The following is a 23,731-nucleotide window of genomic DNA, read 5'->3' as shown; positions in this document are numbered from 1 at the left end:
AAACAGGAACAGAAAACCAAACACTGCATATTCTTACTCATAAGTGGGAGTTGAACAAGGAGAACACATGGACCCAAGGAGGGGAGCATCAGACACGGGGGCCTGTTGAGGGGGTTGGAGGAAGGGGAGGGAGAGTATTAGGACAAATACCTAATGCATGTGGGGCTTAAAACCTAGATGATGGGTTGATAGGCGCAGCAAACCATACCTATGTAACAAACCTGCACGTTCTACACATGTATCCCAGAACTTAAAGTAAAAAAAAACAAAACAAAATAACATCCTGAAGCTGAGGCTGTATTTCCTCAGTTCACTGTCAGTGATTCATCTCTGGCCTTCCAGGGTTGGCTCTTTTTTTTTTTTTTTGAGACGGAGTCTTGATCTGTCGCCCAGGCTGGAGTGCAGTGGCCGGATCTCAGCTCACTGCAAGCTCCACCTCCCAGGTTTACACCATTCTCCTGCCTCAGCCTCCCGAGTAGCTGGGACTACAGGCGCCCGCCACCTCGCCCGGCTAGTTTTTTGTATTTTTTAGTGGAGATGGGATTTCACCGTGTTAGCCAGGATGGTCTCGATCTCCTGACCTCATGATCCGCCGGTCTCGGCCTCCCAAAGTGCTGGAATTACAGGCTTGAGCCACTGTGCCCGGCCCAGGGTTAGCTCTTGAGGCGAAAATCTGACAGCAGTCACAGTCTTAATCTTCATCTTTTGTCTTCTTCCTTTGCTAGGATTCTGTCTGCCTCTTTCCTGCACCAAATAGCTTCCTTTCTGTTTTTACTATCTCACATATTTGTTTGTTTCCTTCTGAGTAGAGGATGGATGGGGTAGGAAATCTTTCCTAATTCAGAGACTTAGAGATTGAAAAGTATTGTCAACGGGCAGAAACTGTTGTTAGGACTATTAACAATATTTTCTTTTTGACTGCTATTGTGACGTCTCAACCAATCCATAGAGGATATTATCTTGTTTGATAACGGAGCCTTTACTTTATAGCCAGCCAGCATATACTTCTTAATACAGAACCCTAGCTAGAATTGTTAGGACCCCTGAAAGCATCTAGTCTATCTTTTATTCTACTTTCGTAACTCCCCAAACACCAAATCAGACAGTGCTTGACACAGAGTGGGTCTTCCATGACTGTTTAAACATTGTCTTTGTAGCTACGGGGACCTGGATTTATATCCTGGTTTTGTCACTTAGCTGTGTCACTTTGTTCCCTCATTTGTAAGATGGGGCTATAATTCCTATCTTTTTTTTTTTTTTTCTGAGACAGTGTCTCACTTTGTCGCCTGGGCTGAAGTGCAGTGGCAGGATCTTGGCTCACTGCAGCCTCAACCTCCTAGGCTCAAGTGATCCTCTCATCTCAGCCCCTGAGTACCTGGGACTACAGGCACATGCTACTATGCCTGGCTAATTTTTGTATTTTTTTGTAGAAATGAGGTTTTGCCATGTTGCCCAGGCTGGTCTCGAACTTCTGAGCTGAAGCATTCTGCCTGCCTAAGCCTCCCAGGGTGCTGGGATTACAAACATGAGTCACTGTGCCCGGCCTATAATTCCTATCTTTTAGAATTGGTATGAGGCTAACGTGCGAGAATGTGTTGAAAGCACCTACCACAGTGTCTGGCACATAGTAAGCCCATTTCCTCCTCCCTTTGAATAAATCAGTGTCCTTGAGAAGACTTCCTGCTCTCTCAGTCACCCATCCCTTCCCTGAATCATCCACATTGGAACTCCTCCAAAACTTAAGGCTTCTTCTTCCAACTTACTTATAGTTATTCTTCTACTTTTTTTTTTTTTTTTTTTTTTTGAGGCGGAGTCTCGCTCTGTCGCCCGGACTGGAGTGCAGTGGCCGGATCTCAGCTCACTGCAAGCTCCGTCTCCCGGGTTTACGCCATTCTCCTGCCTCAGCCTCCCGAGTAGCTGGGACTACAGGCGCCCGCCACCTCGCCCGGCTAGTTTTTGTATTTTTAGTAGAGACGGGGTTTCACCGTGTTAGCCAGGATGGTCTCGATCTCCGGACCTCGTGATCCGCCCGTCTCGGCCTCCCAAAGTGCTGGGATTACAGGCTTGAGCCACCGCGCCCGGCCTATTCTTCTACTCTTATTAGAGAGGACATTCTTCGTAATTCATTATGGCTTATTTTTGTAATAAAATGAAAGCAGAAAGCTGTTATAAAAGGTTAATAATACAGAAGTATATAAAAGTTGAAAGGTAAAGTTTTCCCTCCTTTCTCTTTCCCGCTTCTCTATTCTAGACAAAATATTTTGTCTCTCCCAATCTAGTAAGTGGCAAGAGAATAAAATTCAGATTTCTACTTTTATGTGCATCAGTAGATACCTAGGTGTTTGACTATCCATTAGGTAGAATGCATAGAGACCATTCAATATATTCTTTTTTTTTTTTTTTTGAGATGGAGTCTCGCTCTGTCGCCCAGGCTGGAATGCAATGGCTGGATCTCAGCTCACTGCAAGCTCCGCCTCCCGGGTTTATGCCATTCTCCCGCCTCAGCCTCCCGAGTAGCTGGGACTACAGGCGCCCGCCACCTTGCCCGGCTAGTTTTTTGTATTTTTTTAGTAGAGACGGGGTTTCACTGTATTAGCCAGGATGGTCTCGATCTCCTGACCTCGTGATCCGCCCGTCTCGGCCTCGCAAAGTGCTAGGATTACAGGCTTGAGCCACCACGCCCGGCCCATTCAATATATTCTTATCAACTTGTCGGTTACCTAATCCATTGTCATTTGAGATAGAGAGAAGAGAGTTCAGATCCTTAAAGTCTTCATGCTTATGAGTTGAGAATCAGAGCTAAAATCTTTGCTTTTGGGTGTTTGGGATTATAAATATTCTTCTACTTTTAACATGATGGTCTCATGCTTTCTGTGGCTTCTGAGGGCTATGATTGTGATTGTGTTTTTTCTAAGTCTTATATCTGGCCTGAGTTACACACTGATGCTTTTACTAGGTAGGGAGATGAGCTTGTATCCATTCAATGTTGACTACTGGGATAAAACTCTGGTTTGCCTTCACATTGATCCCAGTTTCTTTGAGGCATGTTGTAACCTAGAAACATGTTATAGCTGTTTGGTTGCAGCTCCCCCTTGGAAGGTATATGTACCAACAAGAGTCAAGGTATTTTCTTTTCTTTTTTTTTTTTTGATATGGTGTCTCGCTCTGTCGCCCAGGCTGGAGTGCAGTGGCAGGATCTCGGTTCACTGCAACCTCTGCCTCCTAGGTTCAAGCGATTCTCCTGCCTCAGCCTCCTGAGTAAGTGGGATTACAGGTGCCTGCCACCATGCCTGGTTAATTTTTGTATTTTTAGTAAAGATAAGGTTTCAGTATGTTGGCCAGGCTGGTCTCAAACTCCTGACCTTAAGTGATTCACCTGCCTTAGCCTCCCAAAGTGCTGGGATTACAGGCTTAAGAGTGATGTTTCAGGGAACTATTTAGAAATGATAAAGAATCAGCCCTGTGTGAAAATAAACAGGAGAAACCTTTCAAATGCCCCGTGAGAATGTCACAAGAGGAGAACTGGAAGTAAAGATAGCTAGAATATGGGGACAAGGATAGAGGTCAAGGGTGTGCAAGGGCAGGACAGTTATTAATATATAGTTGCATATTTTTCTATGTGATGTGAACCTGAGGCATCAGAACTCTAGAGAAAGCAAAGACACCTTTTACCTACCAACTTTAGCCTGCGTACATAACTGTTTTCTGTGTTTTCTGTTTGTATGTTTGTTTATATTTTAGAAATAGGGTCTCATTCTGTTGTTCAGGCTAGAGTGCAGGAACGTGATCATGGCTCACTGTAACCTCAACTTCCTGGGCTCAGGGGATCTTCCTGCCTCAGCCTTCCGAGTAGCTGGGACTATAGGTGTTTGTCACCATACCCGGCTAATTTGTTTTATTTTTTTGTAGAGATGTAGTCTCGCCATATTGCCCAGGGTGGTCTTGAACTCCTGGGCTCAAGGGGATCCTCCAGCCTCAGCCTTACAAAGTGCTGGGGTTACAGGCGTGAGTTACTGTGCCAGGCCACTGTTTTCTGTTTGAATTAGCAGTTAGTATAATCATCCTTTGTTATAATTGAGTTTTAGTAATATACCATGAGCTACAGAGTAGGGATTCTTCACCTATAAGAGTCAGTACTCTTAGGAAGGGGTCAGCCTTCTTCAGTGATTGAGTGATTACTTCTTGACATTTAAAATAGTGTCACTGGCTGGGCACAGTGGCACATGCCTATAATCCTAGCACTTTGGGATGCCGAGGCAGGAGGATTGCTTGAGCTCAGGAGTTTTAAGACCAGCCTGGGCAACATAGTGAGACTTTCTCTACAAAAAATTTAAATAAAATAAAATAATGTCATTTTACACTTTATACCCAAAACAAAACCAAAGAAGTATATTCTGGTGTTTGTAGAGTAGCAAGCTCCTTTCTATTGCATTTCCTTTTTTTTTTTTTAAGATGGAGTTTTGCTCTTGTTGCCCAGGCTGGAGGGCAATGGCATGATCTTGGCTCACTGCAACCTCTGCCTCCCGGGTTCAAGTGATTCTCCTGCCTCAGCCTCACGAGTAGCTGGGATTACAGGCATGCGCCATCACCCCAGCTAATTTTATATTTTTAGTAGAGACGGGGTTTCTCCATGCTGGTTAGGCTGGTCTTGAACTCCCGACCTCAGGTGATCCACCTGCCTCGGCCTCCCAAAGTGCTGGGATTACAGGCATGAGCCACGGCGCCCAGCCTCTATTGCATTTCTTAATCCTACCAAGAAAATGGGTGGTAACAGATCAGCTTCTGTAAATTCCGTGGATTTATGCAGAATGCATTCTACAAGAGAGATCTCTTTAGGAATTCACTGTGACTCAATATGGGAATTATGGGTTATTGTCATGATTCCTTGAGATTCTTTTTACTTGATTGAGTTAGGAGCAAAATGCTTACTCATTGCTTTATTCTTGGAGTAGAGGCAAATGCGATTTCAGATAAATGTGTGGGATAAAATGTGTGGGATGGGAGTTGAAAGATAGAAGATTTTACATATTTTGAAAGTGGCTTTGAGCATCATTTCTTCATTAATTCATTCCATGTTTATTTATTGGATGTTTACTAAGTGCCAGGCACTGTTCTAGGGGCTAAGAAGGGATATAGCCATCCATGAAACAGTCTGATGTCAGACTTCCCTCTCAGGTGGCCATACTAAGACCCATAACAGCTCTGGCTCATCTTCTTTATATTAATTTTTATTTTTTCACTCCCTGTCTCCAGGAGACAGTGTTGGCTTCCTTTTTTGTTTATAACCGTCAGGCATGAGTCATCCCTTCACTGTGAGTATTGCAGAATCGCATATCACATTCCAGCCTAATTTGTACTGCTGCCAGGGTCTCTGCCAGCAGCTCTTTGCCTATCTTCTGACAGTCATGATACTCAGAGCAGTGACACCAACTGCACACGTTAGTCAACTGGGGAAGGGAGAAGAGAGAGCATAATACCTGTTTTCTATCCATTGTTGTTTAGTACAAGGTATATTTAGAAATGGGCAGCTTCTTTCTGGGTGCCAATATATCAGGCCATACTCTACCATTAGAAAGCCCGAAATCCATGGCCAGGCACAGTGGCTGATGCCTGTAATCCCAGCACTTTGGGGGGCCAAGGTGAGCAGATCACCTCAGGTTGGGAGTTTGAGACCAGCTTGACCAACATGGGGAAACCCCATCTCTACTAAAACAACAAAATTAGCCCAGTGTGGTGGTGCATCCTGTAATCCCAGCTACTTGGGAGGCTGAGGCAGGAGAATTGCTTGAACCTGGGAGGCAGAGGTTGCGGTGAGCCAAGATTGTGCCATTGCACTCCAGCCTGGGCAACAAGAGTGAAACTCCGTCTCAAAAAAAAAGAAAAATTAAAAATAAAAAATAAAGCCCAAAATCTTTTATTATTATTATTATTATTATTATTTTAGACAGTGTCTCACTCTGTTGCCCAGGCTAGAGTGCAGTGGCGTGATCTCAGCTCACTGCAACCTCCGCCTCCTGGGTTCAAGTGATTCTCATTCCTCAGCCTCCCAAGTAGCTGAGATTATAGGCATGTGCCACCATGCCCAGCTAATTATTTATTTATTTATTTATTTTGAGACAGAGTCTCACTCTGTCACCCAGGCTGGAGTGCAATGGTGTGATCTCGGCTCACTGTAACCTCCACCTCCCGGGTTCAAGTGATTCTTCTGCCTCAGCCTCCTGAGTAGCTGGGACTATAGGCTTATGCCACCACGCCCGGCTAATTTTTGTATTTTTAGTAGAGACGGGGTTTCACCATATTGGCCAGGCTAATCTTGAACTCCTGACATTGTGATCCACCTGCCTCAGCCTCCCAAAGTGCTGGGATTACAGGCGTGAGCCACCGTGCCCAGCCTAATTTTTGTATTTTTAATAGAGACTGGTTTTGGCCACGTTGGCCAAGCTGGTCTCGAACTCCTGGCCTCAAGCAATCTGCCCACCTCAGCCTCCCAAGAATGCTGGGATTACAGGCACGAGCCACTGTGCCTGGCTTCCAAAATCCATTTCTTTAATAATGAATTTACACCTACGAGCAAATAAAGTCAACTGGTCTTTTTTTTTTTTTTTGAGATGGATTCTTGCTCTGCCACCCAGACTGGAGTGCAGTGGCCGGATCTCAGCTCACTGCAAGCTCCGCCTCCCGGGTTTACGCCATTCTCCTGCCTCAGCCTCCCGAGTAGCTGGGACTACAGGCGCCCGCCTCATCGCCCGGCTAGTTTTTTGTATTTTTAAGTAGAGATGGGGTTTCACCGTATTAGCCAGGATGGTCTCGATCTCCTGACCTCGTGATCCGCCCGTCTCGGCCTCCCAAAGTGCTGGGATTACAGGCTTGAGCCACCGCGCTCGGCAACTGGTCTCTTAAAAACAGTATTGGGCCAGGTGCAGTGGCTCACGCCTATGATCCCAGCACTTTGGGAGGCTGGGGCGGGTGGATCACTTGAGGTCAGGAGTTTAAGACCAGCCTGGCTAATATGGCGAAACCCATCTCTACTAAAAAATACAAAAATTAGCTGGGTGTGGTGGCACATGCCTGTAATCCCAGCTACTCAGGAGGCTGAGGCAGGAGAATCACTTGAACCTAGGAGGCAGAGGTTGCAGTGAGCTGAGATTGCACCACTGCACTCCAGCCTGGGTGACGAGTGAAACTCCATCTCAAAAAAAAAAAACAAAAAAAAACACCCAACCGTATTGGTCTTACAAATGGACATGGTAGGTTTGGCTGATGTTTCTGTCGTGCACACAAAATGGTCCTTTGAGGAAAACCTGAAAATTTATTCTAGAATTTTAAGATAATCCATCAGAAAAAACAAGCAAACAAAATTCTTCCTGAAATTTCTAAACAATACTTTGGTTTTGAATATTTAGGCTTTCCTTTCGTAAGTTTGATTGGTTGATTTATATCTTTTAAAAAATATGTATTTAGGGCAACTTTGTAATATAAAAAACATTTCCACCTATAATTCTTTGCTTTAATGTAACTGTTTTCTTTTCTTTTTTTCTTTTCTTTGTTTTTTTTGAGACAGAGTCTCACTCTGTTGCCTAAGCTGGAGTGCATGGTGTGATCTCAGTTCACTGCAGCCTCTGTCTCTTGGGTTCAAGCAATTCTCTTGCCTCAGCCTCCTGAGTAGCTGGAATTATAGGTGTGCACCACCATGTCAAGCTAATTTTTGTATTTTCAGTAGAGACGGGGTCTCTCCATGTTGGCCAGGCTGGTCTTGAACTTCTGACCTCAAACGATCTGCCCACCCCAGCCTCCCAAAGTGCTGGAATTGCAAGTGTGAGCCACCACACCCAGCCTAATGTAACTGTTTTCGTTTCTTGGGATTCTTTTTAGTCTTTATCTCATTGTTATATGTGATTATAATGTTGTCATTTGTGCAGTTGTATGTTCTATTTTAAACCTTAAAATTTCTTACTTACCAACTTTTTGAATATGCTTCACTGAAATGATTCATACTGTAGCATGTGTGACTCAGGGTAGTGAAAAGGGGTTTGTTTTGAATAGCAAGATGACTATCAGGCTAGTCTTCCAGCCAGAAAACATTCCATGCAACTTGAGACACAGATGAAACAGCAAATTTCTTCTTGGCTTGGGTTGGATAAAGAGTAGATTGACTTATGTAGCGTTTACTAAAATGACAAATGGTGAGATGCTAAAAGCACTTTGAGCTTTAGGGAGTTCAAAGTGGCCAGGCAAATTAAAGTTATGTGACCTGCCTGAGAAAATAGCACAGTTCTTTGTGAGAAAAGAAGGTGAGATATTTGTGCTTTGTTGGGAATAAAGAAGATTTTAAAAACTCAAACAAGGCTGGGCACAGTGGTTCACACTTGTAATCTCAGCAGTTTGGGAGGTTGAGGAACAGATCGCTTGAGCTCAGAACTTCAAGATCAACCTGGGCAACATGGCAAAACCCCATCTCTACCATAAAAACATAGCCAAAAAAGAATGAAAATTAGCTGGGCGTAGTGGCTCACACCTGTAGTATCAGCTACTTGGGAGGCTGAGATGGGCGGATCACTTGAGCCTGGGAGGTTGAGACTGCAGTGAACCTTAATTGCACCACTGCACTCCAGGCTGGGCAACAGCACAAGACCTTGTCTCAAACAAACAAACAAACAAACAAAAACTTATCAAAAAGACCTGCTGCTCATGCTGGGTGTGGTGGCTCACACCTATAATCCCAGCACTTTGGGAGTCTGAGGCAGGTGGATCAGGTGAGGTCAACAGTTCAAGACCAGCCTGGCCAACATGGTGAAACCCCATCTCTACTAAAAATACAAAAATTAGCCCGGCGTGGTGGTGTGTGCCCGTAATCCCAGCTACTTGGGAGGCTGAGGCAGGAGAATCGCTTGAACCCAGGAAGCAGAGGTTGCAGTGAGCCAAGATTGTGCCATTGCACTCTAGTATGGGCGACAGACTGAGACTCCGTCTCAATCACTCAATCAATAAACCTACTGCTCAAATAGGGTAAGATATAAAAACAGTAGATTCATCTGAAAGAAGCAAAATTGTGTATCTTTTAGAGTTCACATAAAGTAAATATTCAACATCTGATAACTGTTAAGGGCACAAACTTGAGCATATTTGTGTTGAGTTCTTTTATAACTCTAAAATATGCTAGAATTCTGTGGAGGATTGATTCTGAGTTTGCAGACCCTTGAAGACATCGGGAGTCTATGTACCTACAATGGTAATATATTAATATGTGTGAGTCCCTAGTTAACAGTTTACACCTGGAATGCCAGGCAAAATAGACAATGTCAGAGACACAGAGGAACAACCTATGCAACGGATTGAAATGTAGTAGATAGACATACGCTCTTGTGTGTTTGGAACCTTCACGGGAAAGAAGCAGAACACAAAGTGGAAAGTGCAGACTGGGCAAAGGACCTGTGGAAGGTTTGTTTCTAAACCTCAAAGATCATTCTTTTTTTCTTTTTTAATTGAGACAGAGTCTTGCTTTGTCGCCCAAGCTGGAGTGCAGTGGGGTGATCTCAGCTCACTGCAACCTCCGCCTCCCGGGTTCAAGCTGTTCTCCTGCCTCAGTCTCTGGAGTAGCTGGGACTACAGGTGCCCACCACCACACCCAGCTAATTTTTGTATTTTTAGTAGAGATGGGGTTTTATCATGTTGACCGGGCTGATCTCAAACTCCTGACCTCAAGCGATCCCCCTGCCTTGGCCTCCCAAAGGGCTGGGATTACAGGTGTGAGCCACTACCCCTGGCCTCAAGATCATTCTCGAAACTCACTTTAGCAACTTGGGTATTTCAGTTAGGATTAGGTTCAATTGTGTGTAACAGATCATCAAAAAAACAAACTAAAAACCCAAAACTCAGGAACTTAAAGGTAGAGTTTTTGGGTGTTTGTTTTTTTGCCTTACATAAAAGAAGTCTGAAGCTAGGTAACTGAGAGCTGGTGTGGCAGTTCTGTGATCACCAGAGACCTAGGCTCCCTCTTTCTTTTGGTGTCATCATCTTTAGTGCTGGCTTCCACCCTCAGGTTTGCGTTAGGGCTGCTGAGTGATGACTGCTGTTCTAGCTGTCACATCTGTGCTCCAAGCAGGAAAAAGGACAAGGCCAAAGGGCGTATTTCCTGGTAGAATCCACCCCCTGTACACTAAAGGGCTTTCCTGGAAACTCCACCCACTTATTGGACACCCCTATTTGTAAAGGACATCGCCTTCCCCTATAACATGGAGACTAGATATTGGATAGGCAAACCTTGGTCTCTGCCTTACCAAGTGATCATATTCCTAAAGGTATTACTTAGACTTAGGTGGCTAAGACTTTGGGATACCTACAGACTCAGAATAGGACAGTAATAGTGTTTGGTGAACCTGGCTTTTAGTTTCCTACTTAATACTGTTGATTGATTCAACAGTATTTAGGACTTACCACATGCTAGGCACTGGAGCTACAATAGTAAGCAAAATAGACCCAGTCCCTGCCCTCAAAGAGTCTACAGACAGATGGGGGAAAGAAGAGCTTTAAATAAGTGGATTATAAATATGTTGAACCTTAAGAAAAGGGAAGTAAAGTGTGCTTGGTTGGGACTGTGTGATAGGAAAGGCTCTATAAGGATATGTCATAACATATACATCGAGACTTAAAGGATCCTTAGGAGTTAGCCAGGTCAGAATGGCAGAGATGGAGGTGTCAGAGGAGAGCAAGAGGGGGAGGCGTGCGCCAGGTCGACTCACTCCCAGTCTCATAGCTTCCATTACAATTCCTTTTTCTTCCATTATTTGTCTTAATTCTTCATCAGAGGGAATCGGTGGGAATGTCTAAACAATAAAGGAAGGCAGAGACCAAAATTTGTTTTTAATCTGATGGCGAAAGGGGTTGCCATCCTTTCTACTTCTTTGTTTTTTCACTCTCTCTAGATGAGTGCCTGCCTTCATAGGCTGCACCAGGGAGTGTTGGTAACCGAGGAAGGAGGTGGATCAATGGCTGGGGTACCGAAGTATTGTTCCATTATAGATCAGGATTTTGGTCTCAGTGTGGGACTTTGGGGAGGCAAGTATTGGTTCTGACCTAAGGCGCTGATATGACCCCCCTCCCCTTCCAGGAAGTGGACGTTGTGGTAGCACCATGCCAAGGCCTCCGGCCCGCAGTGGATGTTCTGGGTGACTTGGTGAATGATTTCTTGCCTGTGATAACCTATGCACTCCACAAAGATGAACTCTCTGAGAGGGATGAGCAAGAGCTTCAGGAAATCCGAAAGTATTTCTCCTTTCCTGTATTCTTTTTCAAAGTGCCGAAACTGGGCTCAGAGATAACAGACTCCTCAACCAGGAGAACAGAGAGTGAAAGATCACTGCTTTATCGCCAGCTGATTGACCTGGGCTTTCTGAGCAACAGTCACTGGAACTGCGGGACTCCTGGCCAGGATACTAAAGCTCAGAGCGTGTTGGTGGAACAGAGTGAAAAGCTGAGACACTTGAGCACATTTTCTCACCAGGTGTTACAGACTCGCCTGGTGGACGCCGCCAAGGCCCTGAACCTGGTGCATTGCCACTGCCTTGACATCTTTATTAACCAGGCATTTGACATGCAGCGGGACCTGCAGATTACTCCCAAACGTCTGGAATATACTCGAAAAAAGGAGAATGAGTTGTACGAATCATTGATGAATATTGCCAACCGAAAGCAGGAGGAAATGAAGGATATGATTGTTGAGACACTTAATACCATGAAGGAGGAACTTCTGGATGATGCTGCTAACATGGAGTTTAAAGGTAGGTCCCACAGAGCTTGCTGGGGTGCTGGCATGGGAGGAGTCTCTAGCCATTTTCTAGCCGGAAATTAAGAACGTTAATTCTTCAGGTTGGAGGAATCTCAGGGTAACTTCATCCACCCCACTGTTACTAGCAGGAGCCCACTATTTAGCCAAGGTGGCCTCTCTTGCTCTCAAAGATCATCGTGGAAGATTCCACCCTCATTCCTTCCCAAGAACATTAGCTCAACTTTTGGTAAATTCATCCTAATAGCTTGCTCATCTCCACTTTCTGCCTGTACCCCCTCAACTCCTAATGGAGCTGGAGAAGAGCTGCTTGGAGAATGTTAGTAAATGGTGCTTTAACCTTTGTTCCTGCAGTATGGCTCATGCCTCTTTATTGATTCTTTTTGTCTCATGGTCTCATTTCCTTTCAGGCTGCTTCTGAAGCCCAAATCAGGAGGATTTCCCAAAGTTGTGTTTTTAGCCTTTTGATAATCCTGTTCTTCACAAATGGCTACTAACAAAATTGGGTGAAAGTGATTGGTCAGGTCTTTGGGTGTCTGAGATGCTGCTAATTTTGTATACTGACTTCTGTATAAACCTCCTTGCAAGATTAAAATGATGGTTTACAGGTTACCCTTTAGAGTCTCAGTTGTGGGTATCCTAATCCCTTGGGAGGCTTTCTGAAAATACAGATGCTCAAGACCACTAAAGATCACTGCAGACTTACTCAGGATTTCTGACATGGGACCCAGCATCAGTATTTTTTGTTTCTTTTTGAGACGCAGCCTTGCTCTGTCGCCCAGGCTGGAGTGCAGCGGCGCGATCTCGGTTCACTGCAACTTCCACCTCCTGGGTTCAAGCAATTCCCCTGCCTCAGCCTCCCAAGTAACTGGGATTACAGGCATGCACCACTATGCCTGGCTAAATTTTTTTTGTGTTTTAGTAGAGACAGGGTTTCATCATGTTGGCCAGGATGGTCTTGATCTCTTGACCTCGTAATCCGCCCACCTCGGCCTCCCTAAGTGTTGGGTGTCGTGAGCCACCACACCTGGCCATGATTAATCTTCTCACATATTCGATACCTACCTGTGCTTTTCTATTCTGTCTCCTTAAGTCTAACTGAACTATTGTTATCTAACTGATCTCCCTGAGCTTCTTTCTCCAGTTCACCTTTACTGGCTCCCTATTTCTACAGACTAAGTTTAACTCCCACACCTAGTATTAAAGACCTCCCAAAGCCTAGCCCTTACCAACTTTTCCAGTCTTATTTCCTCACTATGCACTTTCCTGTATTTTCTATGTTAATTGGTCTTAACTTCTTTCTGTCCTCCGTACGCTCCCTTTACTTTTTCTTTGATAACACCCTGCCTTAAACTTGGAATGTCTTTGATTTGTCTGTGAACTTCCAGATCCTACCTACCCATCAGGGCCTGTCTCCCAAATGCCATTTTTCATGAAGTCTTCTTTAATTTTCTCCGTCTTTTTTTTTTTATTTTTGGGACAGCTTCTTGCTCTGCCATCCAGACAGGAGTGCAGTAGTGCAGTCGTGGCTCACTGCACCCTCAATCTCCTGGGCTCAAACAATCCTCCTGCCTCAGCCCCCTGCATACCTGGGACTACAGGCACATGCCACCATACCAGCTAATTTTTTGTATTTTTTTAGAGACAGGGGTTTCACCATGTTGGCCAAGTTGGGTCTTGAACTCCTGGGCTCAAGCAATCCTCCCACCTCAGCCTCCCAAAAGGTGCTGGGATTATAGGCATGAGCCACCACACCTAGCTCTGCTTTAATTTTCTTAGCTGATAACAATTGCAGTCATTTGAAATCCCATAGCATTCTATCTGTAACTTATTTCTGGCATATTTCACTTTCTATCTTTTATTATAGTTATTTATATACTGCTGACTACTTCCTAAAACTCTAGAGTTGAAGGAGGATGGGATCTGGGTCTTATTCATCATCATATTCCTTGCAGCAAATAACGCAGACTCTTTTATACAGTACATATTTGGAGAATCAGTGAGTGTGTGAATGATGGTATCTAGTTGAAGTTACACTTATAAATATAAAGGAAGTATGGTTGACTTTAGCAAGCATAGGTTGCCTGATTTCTTATAGTCATTCTAAAGATGAACAGAGATACCTCTTTGGTGAATTCCCCACTACAGAGAGGAGTTGTTGAGAAGTGTTACTTGCAGTGGAAATCTTAGGAAGTCTTCTTAATATTTGATTAAAGACACCAAAGCATCACTGCCAGCATCATGTTACACAGAATGAAGGGAGGTCAAGACAGCTAGGTTGGACGGACAGTAAAGTATTCGATTGTTCTTACCTTGTTCTAAGTGCTTTCTGGGTATCCTTGAAACAATAAGAAGAAAATTTAGAAGCAAGCTAGCATATATCCTATGGAGCCAGATTTTTTTTTTTTTTTTCTGTAGGGACGAGGTCTTACTATATTGCCCAGGCCTGTAGCGATCCTCCCACCTCAGCCCCTACAAAGTGCTAGGATTACAGGTATGAACCATCATGCCCAGCGTGGAGCCAGATTACTATTACTGTTTGTTTTTAAATAAAGACAATGCATATGTGCTAGGTATCTTGATATTCACACTTTATAAAATTTATTTTGAAGATAACACCTATATGTATGGTACTTAATTCAGAGTTATAAAGACACCATCTCCGCCGGGCGCGGTGGCTCAAGCCTGTAATCCCAGCACTTTGGGAGGCTGAGACGGGTGGATCATGAGGTCAGGAGATCGAGACCATCCTGGCTAACACAGTGAAACCCCATCTCTACTAAAAAATACAAAAAACTAGCCGTGCGAGGTGGCGGGCGCCTGTAGTCCCAGCTACACGGGAGGCTGAGGCAGGAGAATGGCGTGAACCCGGGAGGCGGAGTTTGCAGTGAGCCGAGATCCGGCCACTGCACTCCAGCCTGGGCGACAGAGCGAGACTCCGCCTCAAAAAAAAAAAAAAAAAAGACACCATCCCCTAGCCACCCAGTTCTTCTCCATATGTTCTTCTGCACTTGTCTTTTTCATTTAGTATGTGTCTTAGAGGGCATTCTATAAATATTCATACAAATTTGTCTTCTTCTAATGGATATGCCTGAATTTATTGAACTATTCTCTCATTGATGGACATTTAAGCTGTTTGTTTTTGTTTTTTAATTTTTGTTTTTTGTTTTTTTTTGATAGAGGGTCTTGTTCTGTCGCCCAGGCTGGAGTGCGGAGGCCTAATCTAGTCTCACTGCAACCTCCGCCTCCCGGGTTCAAGGAATCCTCCCACCTCAGCCTCCCTAGTAGCTGGGTCTAAAGGTGTGCGCCACCACACCCGGCTAATTTTTATATTTTTAGTAGAGACAAGGTTTCACCGTGTTGGCCAGGCTTGTTTGTTTATTTTTTATTTTTTATTTTCTCTTTCGCTAATACAAATTGTACTGCATTAATCATCATTGTACATTGTACATATACGTCTTGGGACTTGTAAGGGTATATTTCAAGAAAAAGAATTCCTAGAAGCAAAATAATTAGATCAAAAAGGTATGTAGATTTTTCTTGGTTGGTTGAACATTTTAATAGATATTGCCAAATTTCCTCTGAAGAAGTGGCACCAATTTAAATTTCCACCAGTAGACATGAGAGTGCCTTCTTAGGAGCACATCTTTTTACAAGTAGTTTGACTTCTCTTAAACTCTTCTGTCTTCTGATTTACAATATTAATAGATGTTCTAATCCTAAGAGATAGTGTAGCATGGTGGGGACAATTGAGTTTTACTTTTTATTTATCTAGTAATTGATTAGAATAAAATTCCTGACTGGGCACAGTGGCACACGCCTGTAATCTCAGCACTTTGGGAAGCCAAGGTGAGCGGATCACCTGAGGTCAAGAGTTCAAGACCAGCCTGGCCAACATGGTAAAACCCCATCTCTACTAAAAATACAAAACTTAGCTGGGCGTGGTGGTGGGCACCTGTAATCCCAGGTACTTGGGAGGCTAAGGCACAAGAATCACTTGAACCCAGGAGGCGGAGGTTGCAGTGAGCCGAGATCGTGCCACTGTACTCCAGCCTGGGCGATAAAGCTAAACTCAGTCTCAAAACAACAAAACAAAACATAGAATAAAATTCCCGACTCTTGGATTTTTCTCATTAATATGCTAGGGAGTGTGAAATTTTGTAAAGATCATAGGAATAAGCACTGGGTTCAAATGCTGACTATATTACTTCCTAACTAACTGTACTATCCCCTTCCTATGTCTACTTTGTTCTCTCTTTGAGGCTGTTTCTTGATCTATAATAACCATCTAACAAAGTTATTGTGAAGATGAAATTAGATTACATGTGTAAAATCCTTATTTTAGTGCCTTTCAAATAGTTTGCACTTATAAATGTTGTTCCTCCCTTCCTATAAATGTGTCATAAAAGCTAACAAAATCAACAGTCTCATTCTAGACTTAATTGCTTCTTTTTTTTTTTTTTTCTGAGACAGGGTCTCACTCCCATCACCCAGGCTGGAGTGCAGTGACACAATCACAGCTCATTGTAGCCTCTACCTCCTAGGTTCAAGCCATCCTCCCACCTGCCTCATCTTTTTACTTTTTGTAGAGATGAGGTCTCACTGTGTTACCCAAGCTCATCTTGAACTCCTGGGCTCAAGCAATCCTCCTGCCTCGGCCTCCCAAAGTGCTGGAATTATAGGCATGAGTCACTGCACCTGGCCTTAATTGCTTCTGCTCAGGATCTTAGCTGCCTTAAGTAGTTGAGGGTTATGTGACCCCTGATCATTGTGAGAGTCAGACTTCATCAACGAATCATGTCTTTTTGCAGCCATCATCATCACGGTAGTTCCATGATTCCTATTTGGGAGATGAGTTTATTTGGTGTGTCTGCCCCTTCTTCCTCACAACTCATTAGCTTATTTCTCTGCCTCCATAGACGTCATTGTCCCTGAGAATGGAGAACCAGTGGGCACCAGAGAGATCAAATGCTGCATCCGACAGATCCAGGAACTCATCATCTCCCGACTAAATCAGGCAGTGGCTAACAAGCTGATCAGCTCAGTGGATTACCTGAGGGAGAGCTTCGTCGGAACCCTGGAACGATGTCTGCAGAGCCTGGAGAAGTCTCAGGATGTCTCAGTTCACATCACCAGTAATTATCTCAAACAGGTAGAAAAGGAATGATTTTTTTAAGACATCGTGTCATAGATAACACATGAAACAATCTGCACAAACCCACGCTTCAAGTTAAGCAAGAATTTCCCTTTCAGCTTCTTGAGAATCTCGTTTGAATTTTATTTTGTTTTCTTGTCACATGACCACTGCCTGTGGGAGATGTTGGTGAGCTGTAAAATTGCAGTTAAGTTGATGAATATAGGCCAGGCACAGTGGCTCATGCCTATAATTCCAGCACTCTGGGAGGCTGAGGCGGGTGGATCACCTGAGGTTGGGAGTTCAAGACCAACCTGACCAACATGGAGAAACCCCATCTCTACTAAAAAAACAAAAATAGCCCAGCATGGCGGTGCATGCCTGTAATCCCAGCTACTTGGGAGGCTGAGGCAGGAGGATTGCTTGAACCTGGGAGGCGGAGGTTTCACTGAGCAAGATCGCGCCATTGCACTCCAGCCTGGGTGACAAGAGCGAAACTCTGTCTTAAAAAAAAAAAAAAGTCGATGAATATAAAGATGAGGTAGAAGGGGCTAGATAGTTAGTCACAAAATAAATAATCAGCTTGACTCTGCATATATATTGAGGGATAAATTTGGAAACCCTGAGTCTGGACTGTGTTCTTGAAATAAATATCATTTATTGCATTTTTGAAATAGCCACACTGCTGAGGGCATGTTTTCTTTGGCGTTGTCTCTTTCAGATCTTAAATGCTGCCTATCATGTTGAAGTCACATTTCACTCAGGGTCGTCAGTTACAAGGATGCTGTGGGAGCAAATCAAGCAGGTAGGGATTATTACTTAGAGAAAGATTTCTAAGCCCCTAGTTGGCTCAAATGAATCCTAGTGACCCCAATAGGAAACAGATATCTAGGATATTCTGTTAAGGCAGGATGGCCATTTGTTCTGGTTTGTCTGCCTGGGAGAATTCTGGTTTATGCCTATTCTCAAATAATTATTAACATTGTTACCTTGAACTCTCAGAAGTTTTGGGTTTAAATGATTTTTATGTTGGGTGTTCTTTGTGGACAATGGAAAAATAGAAAAAAAGATAAATGATATTTCATGGAGCCGCAAGACTCTACCACACTAGCTTCTTCATATTTCTTTTTCCCAGCCTAAATCTTTTCTCAGAACTAGGCTTTGTTGTTGCCGGAGGCTGTGAATGTGATTTCTGTTCTGGAATTTGATCTGGCTCTTATGTAGAGTTATTTACTGACTTCAGAAAGATTATCAGGCACTCCCTGGCACTGAATGTAGTATATTGAGGGTTTGTGAGCATGTAAACTAGGCCTGGTGTTCTTTGATGCTTTCTTTGGGCTAGGACCTGATTTTGAGGTTGATGGAATTGGAAAGGAACTTTAGACTTCGTATTGCTCCCATCTTATGAGCCTGCTCCTATTGAATGGGTAACCCAGAAAAGGAAGGACACTGGATCTTTGTAGTGGTTCTTGTCTCTCATTCTTCGGTGATCTCGCTGTCCTCATCCTGGTAGATCATCCAGCGCATCACATGGGTGAGCCCACCTGCCATCACTCTGGAATGGAAGAGGAAGGTGGCCCAGGAAGCCATTGAGAGCCTCAGCGCCTCCAAATTGGCCAAGAGCATTTGCAGCCAATTCCGGACTCGGCTCAATAGTTCCCACGAGGCTTTTGCAGCCTCTTTGCGGCAGGTTGGTATGTAGGAAAGGAGATATAACTGGATCAAGCAGAGAAGAGCCTCATCCAGATGGGAATATTTTGCTCTCTGTTCTTTGTGTGTGTGTGTGTGTGTGTGTGTGTGTGTGTGTGTGTATAAAATCATCAGTATTTTTTCTTTCTAGCCTATTACGTTATAGGAAGTTTTTTCAATAAATTTTTCATGTGGATATTTTCCTAACTCTAGGGAGAATGGAGTGAGCTCAGTTAATTTCTCCCCATTTCACTGAGTGAGGCAAGAAAATAAGAGTAGGAATTTTATATGTTTATATAGTATTTTAGCTAAGAACAAATGACAGAAGGTGATGACTTTCCAACTTCTATGTTATTTCATAATTGACATCTGATTGTCTGCTGGCGGGGGAGTGGGAGTGTCCAGGCAGAGAGTGGACAGATGTGAGTATGCATCCAGGAGGAAAAGTTATTATTTATTGAGTCCACTCTGTGCCAGTCTCTGTGCTAAACATGTTACATGTATCTTGTTTAATTCTCATAATTATCTATATGAGGTAGATATCGTTATCCCTGTATAACAGGTGAGGAAGTTGAAGCTAGGGACTTAAGTCATATGTTTTTCTTTTTCCCTCCCAGCTAGAAGCTGGCCACTCAGGCCGGTTAGAGAAAACTGAAGATCTATGGCTGAAGGTTCGGAAAGATCATGCCCCCCGCCTGGCCCGCCTTTCTCTGGAAAGCCGTTCTCTACAGGACGTCTTGCTTCATCGTGAGTCTGGTTTTCAAATAAACTGGAGGATGGTTCAGGATACCTGACATTCTTATGTCCAACGTCAGAGAATCCCAGTGTCTAAAGCTGCTTCTTTGCAAAACTGCCTAAACCCTTACTGATGTTTTTGAATTCCTAAAGTCTCGTCCTGCTATTTATATAGTTCAAATAACATGACCAGGCTGGGTGTGGTGGCTCACACCTGTAATCTTAGCACTTTGGGAGGCTGAGATGGGTGGATTGCCTGAGCTCAGAAGTTCAAGACCAGCCTGGGCAATATGGCAAGACCCCATGTTTACTAAAAATACAAAAATTAGCTGGGCGTGGTGGCACTTGCCTGTAATCCCAGCTACTCGGGAGGCTGAGGCAGAAGAATAACTTGAACCCAGGAGGTACAGGTTGCAGTGAGCCAAGATCATACCACTGCACTGCAGCCTGTGTGACAGAGCAAGACTCTGTCTCCAAAAAAAAAAAAACCACCACATAATCAAAGTTTATTTGAATTGAACCAGTTAGATTACTTTCTATTGGGTTAGAATGACACCAGAATTTTATCCCTGGGCATGATTACAGCTTCCTGACCCTAAAGGCAGGTTCACAGTGAAGAATGTTACAGGGCCGGCATGGTGGCTTACGCCTGTAATCCCAGTACTTTGGGAAGCCACACTGGGTGGATCGCTTGAGCCCAGGAGTTTGGGACCACCCTGGACAACATGGCAAAACCACATCTCTACCAAAACTACAAAAATTAGCCATGCATGGTGGCGCATGCCTGTAATCCCAACTACTTGGGAGCCTGAGGCAGAATAATCGCTTGAACCCAGGAGGCAGAGGTTGCAGTGAGCAGAGATCGTGCCACTGCACTCCTGCTGGGTGACAGAACAAGACTCTGTCTCAAAAAAAAAAGAATCTTACAGAGGTTGCCCACCAAGTTCCCATCCCTCCTGCCTTATCTCTGTCTCTGTACCTTATAGGTAAACCTAAACTAGGACAGGAACTGGGCCGGGGCCAGTATGGTGTGGTGTACCTGTGTGACAACTGGGGAGGACACTTCCCTTGTGCCCTCAAATCAGTTGTCCCTCCAGATGAGAAGCACTGGAATGATCTGGCTTTGGAATTTCACTACATGAGGTGGGTCCTGGTCTCATTCATCTCTATGAGAAAGATCCAGAGAAGAATCTAGAAGCCTGGTTTAGATTTTGTACCAAGAGCTACAGCATGGCCTCTCTATATTCAGGTTTCTGTGTCTAACAGACATGTGCTCCCTTTCAGGCCTTTACTGTCTTTGCTTGCTCTTTCCCCACCATCCTAATTTCTCAGACTCATCATTCCATTTAACTTTCTTCTTTAGTCCTTAAGCCTTATCAGTTTTTAGAATCCAGGATTCTTCATCCTTGTTGAAGAGGCCATGCTCTGTCTGCACTAAGGGCTCTGTCTACACTGAGGGCTCTATCTGCACTGAGGGCCATTACCTCCGGACCTGTCCTAAGCATGGTCTGGAAATTCTTGTCTCCTACATTCTGGCATGGCATGCAGGATTAGAGCCCAAGTCTTGTAGCCCAGACCTCTCTTCTTCCCACCAGGTCTCTGCCGAAGCATGAGCGATTGGTGGATCTCCATGGTTCAGTCATTGACTACAACTATGGTGGTGGCTCTAGCATTGCTGTGCTCCTCATTATGGAGCGGCTTCACCGGGATCTCTACACAGGGCTGAAGGTAAGGAGAGAGCAAGATCCAGCTGGCAGCCAAATCCACAGGTTCCTTTCTGGCCTCTCATCCTCTCCTGTTTATTCAGAGCTTTTAGCTTTCATCAGAGATTGTTGGAGTAATTAGGCTTTATTTCACTTATTTCCAAAAACCCTTAAAGATTTCTCAGCTGGGCATGGTGGCTCACCCCTGTAATCCTAGCACTTGGGGAGGCAAGGTGGGAGGATCACTTGAGTCCAGGAGTTTGAGACCAGTCTGGGCAATAGAGGGAGACCTCGTCTCTATAAAAAATTTAAAAGTTAGCTGAGTGTGGTGGCTCATACCTGTAGTCCCAGCTACTCGAGGGGACTGAGGTAGGAGGATCGCTTGTACTTAGGAGGTCAAGACTGCAATGAGCTATGATCATGCCACTGCACCCTAGCCTGGGTGACAGAGCAAGACCCTGTCTCTAAAAATAAAAATAAAAATAAATTTAAAGATTTCTCAGAACCTATTTTCACCCCATTATATACCCAGAATATTGCCATTCACCAGTCGGACCCCTGTCGTGGTAGTAAAAATCTAAACTCCTTAGAAGAGCAGTACAGCTTCCTGTAACTCTGCTCTTCTTTCTCACTTTTGCTGTAAGAGGATAAAGCTAGTTTCTGTTGTTTAGTCAACGGATATTTATTAGTGACTGCTTTATACAAGGTCCAGCATTAAGCATCATTAGAGGATATCAGAAGGTATAATTGATAGGCGCTGTTAAGAGACTTGTAGTCAGTGACCATTTCAGGAAGACGTGGAGTTTGAGTTTGACAAATACACCATGATGGGTAGAATTTGGGCAGTTGGAAGGAAGAGGCCATAGCAGGGGGAAGGAACAGCTTAATGCCTAGAGCATTTGAAGGCTGGTAAGGACACTGGGCACATTGGAGCAGCTGGTTCGTTTTGGGAATCAGGAGACATAATGTGCAAAGAGATGCTGGGAACAAATTACGTAAGACCCAAAATGTTAAGAATTTCCATAGAATTCAAATTCTGTTATAGACTATGAGAAGCTACTGAAGGATTTTATTTGAGTGAAGGTGAAACCCTCAGTTGGATGTTGAGTTGCCCTTATCTAAACCACCAAGAGGGAATTAGAGAGGTTTCTTTTGTCTGTTCCCTACATAGGAGCTGAGTAGAAGGAGAGAAAAGCTGACCTCAGAGTCTCTGAGTAGATCCCTTCTCACAGATTCCTCTTGGACCAGTTTATATGGAGGCTTCCAGAAGTAGGGCAGAGGAAACCTTAGAAGTGCTTCCCGGAGTCATGAGGAATCAATATGATGAAGAAAATGACTCTCCAAGCAGCTTTCCCTCTTCATTTCAGAGGAGTTAAGCATTGTCTGATGCATCTCCACAAGTGAACTACAGAATGTCCTTTGAACTTTTGAATGAGTGATGTGACATTTTCCAGTATTCAGGAGACCCTGAATTGAAGTAATATGAGTGACTTTGGTATTTGAATCCATAAAACCAAACCTGGGCTAACCAGGCCTGTACAGCAATGGAAGTAAATCTTCCTAAGGGACCTAGAAATAGTCACTTTGAGCCTCAAGGGCAGTTCCAGAATTTGTTCAAATGTTAGAAATGAGCTCATGCCTTAGTTGTTTGGTTCTATCTGCTAGTCATATTTGAGGTTATCCATTTGGCTTAACTGCAGTCTGCAAGGGATTTTATCTGGCTTTGTCTCCTTTACAGCTTGCTCTTCTTTGCTTTTCTTCTACCTCCCTCTCCTAACTGCTTTTTTCTCTCCCCACCTTTTTTTTTTTTTTGAGACGGAGTCTAGCTCTGTCACCCAGGCTGGAGTGCAGTGGCACCATCTCAGCTCACTGCAACCTCTGCCTCCTGGGTTCAAGTGATTCTCCTGCCTCAGCCTCCCAAGTAGCTGGGATTACAGGCACCTGCCACCACATCCAGCTAATTCTTTTTTGTGTTTTTAGTAGAGCCAGGATTTCACCATGTTTGCCAGGCTGGTCTCAAAATTCCTGACCTTGGCCTTCGTAAGTGCTGGGGTTATAGGTATGAGCCACTGTGCCTGGCTCTTCCCCCTTTTAAAAATTCACTTTTCTGTCCTCATGTGCCCAAGCATAGTCAGTTGAATCGAGGAGTTGCCTTATCATGACAAGCAAGCTCTTTTGTCTCCCCAAGGCTGGGCTGACCCTGGAGACACGTTTGCAGATAGCACTAGACGTGGTGGAAGGAATCCGCTTCCTGCACAGCCAGGGACTTGTCCATCGTGATATCAAACTGAAAAATGTGCTGGTAAGTAAGAGCTGTTTCCCCAAGATTATACTCTACCTCTGTGACTGAGTGATTTTGGAGGGTACACGTAAATGTAAGTTAGATCCTAAGAAAAGTCCTCACAGAAAGTGTATTAGTCCACTCTCACACTGCTAGTAAAGACATACCCAAGACTGGGTAATTTATAAAGGAAAGAGGTTTAATTGACTCACAGTTCCACAGGGCTGGAGAAGCCTCAGGAAATTTACAGTTACGGCAGAAGGGGAAGTAAACACATTCTTCTTCACATGGCAGCAACACGAAGAAGTACTGAACAAAGGAAGGTAAAGCCCCTTACAAAACCATCAGATCTCATTAGAACTCACTATCGTGAGAAAAGCATGAGGGTGACTCCCCCCGTGATTAAA

At 44.1% G+C, this 23,731-nt stretch overlaps 1 protein-coding gene across 3 annotated transcripts in view; it reads left to right on the top strand.

Annotated features, from left to right (window-relative positions):
• Positions 1 to 23,731, top strand: part of DSTYK (dual serine/threonine and tyrosine protein kinase) — a 71,068-nt gene that overhangs the window by 35,654 nt on the left and 11,683 nt on the right. For all 3 annotated transcript variants that reach the window (XM_033200693.1, XM_033200692.1, XM_033200694.1), the window contains exons 3-10: positions 11,108 to 11,777; positions 16,702 to 16,934; positions 17,638 to 17,721; positions 18,430 to 18,606; positions 19,223 to 19,352; positions 20,327 to 20,483; positions 20,936 to 21,068; positions 23,232 to 23,345. In XM_033200693.1, the coding sequence (XP_033056584.1) occupies positions 11,108 to 11,777; positions 16,702 to 16,934; positions 17,638 to 17,721; positions 18,430 to 18,606; positions 19,223 to 19,352; positions 20,327 to 20,483; positions 20,936 to 21,068; positions 23,232 to 23,345 (1,698 nt within the window). The remainder of the gene's footprint in view (positions 1 to 11,107; positions 11,778 to 16,701; positions 16,935 to 17,637; positions 17,722 to 18,429; positions 18,607 to 19,222; positions 19,353 to 20,326; positions 20,484 to 20,935; positions 21,069 to 23,231; positions 23,346 to 23,731) is intronic.

Source organism: Trachypithecus francoisi, unplaced genomic scaffold (assembly GCF_009764315.1).
Source record: "Trachypithecus francoisi isolate TF-2019V2 unplaced genomic scaffold, Tfra_2.0 Lachesis_group5, whole genome shotgun sequence".
Lineage (NCBI taxonomy): Eukaryota > Metazoa > Chordata > Mammalia > Primates > Cercopithecidae > Trachypithecus > Trachypithecus francoisi.
Note: the sequence above shows the minus strand (reverse complement) of the source record. Positions and strands in the feature narration are given on the sequence as shown.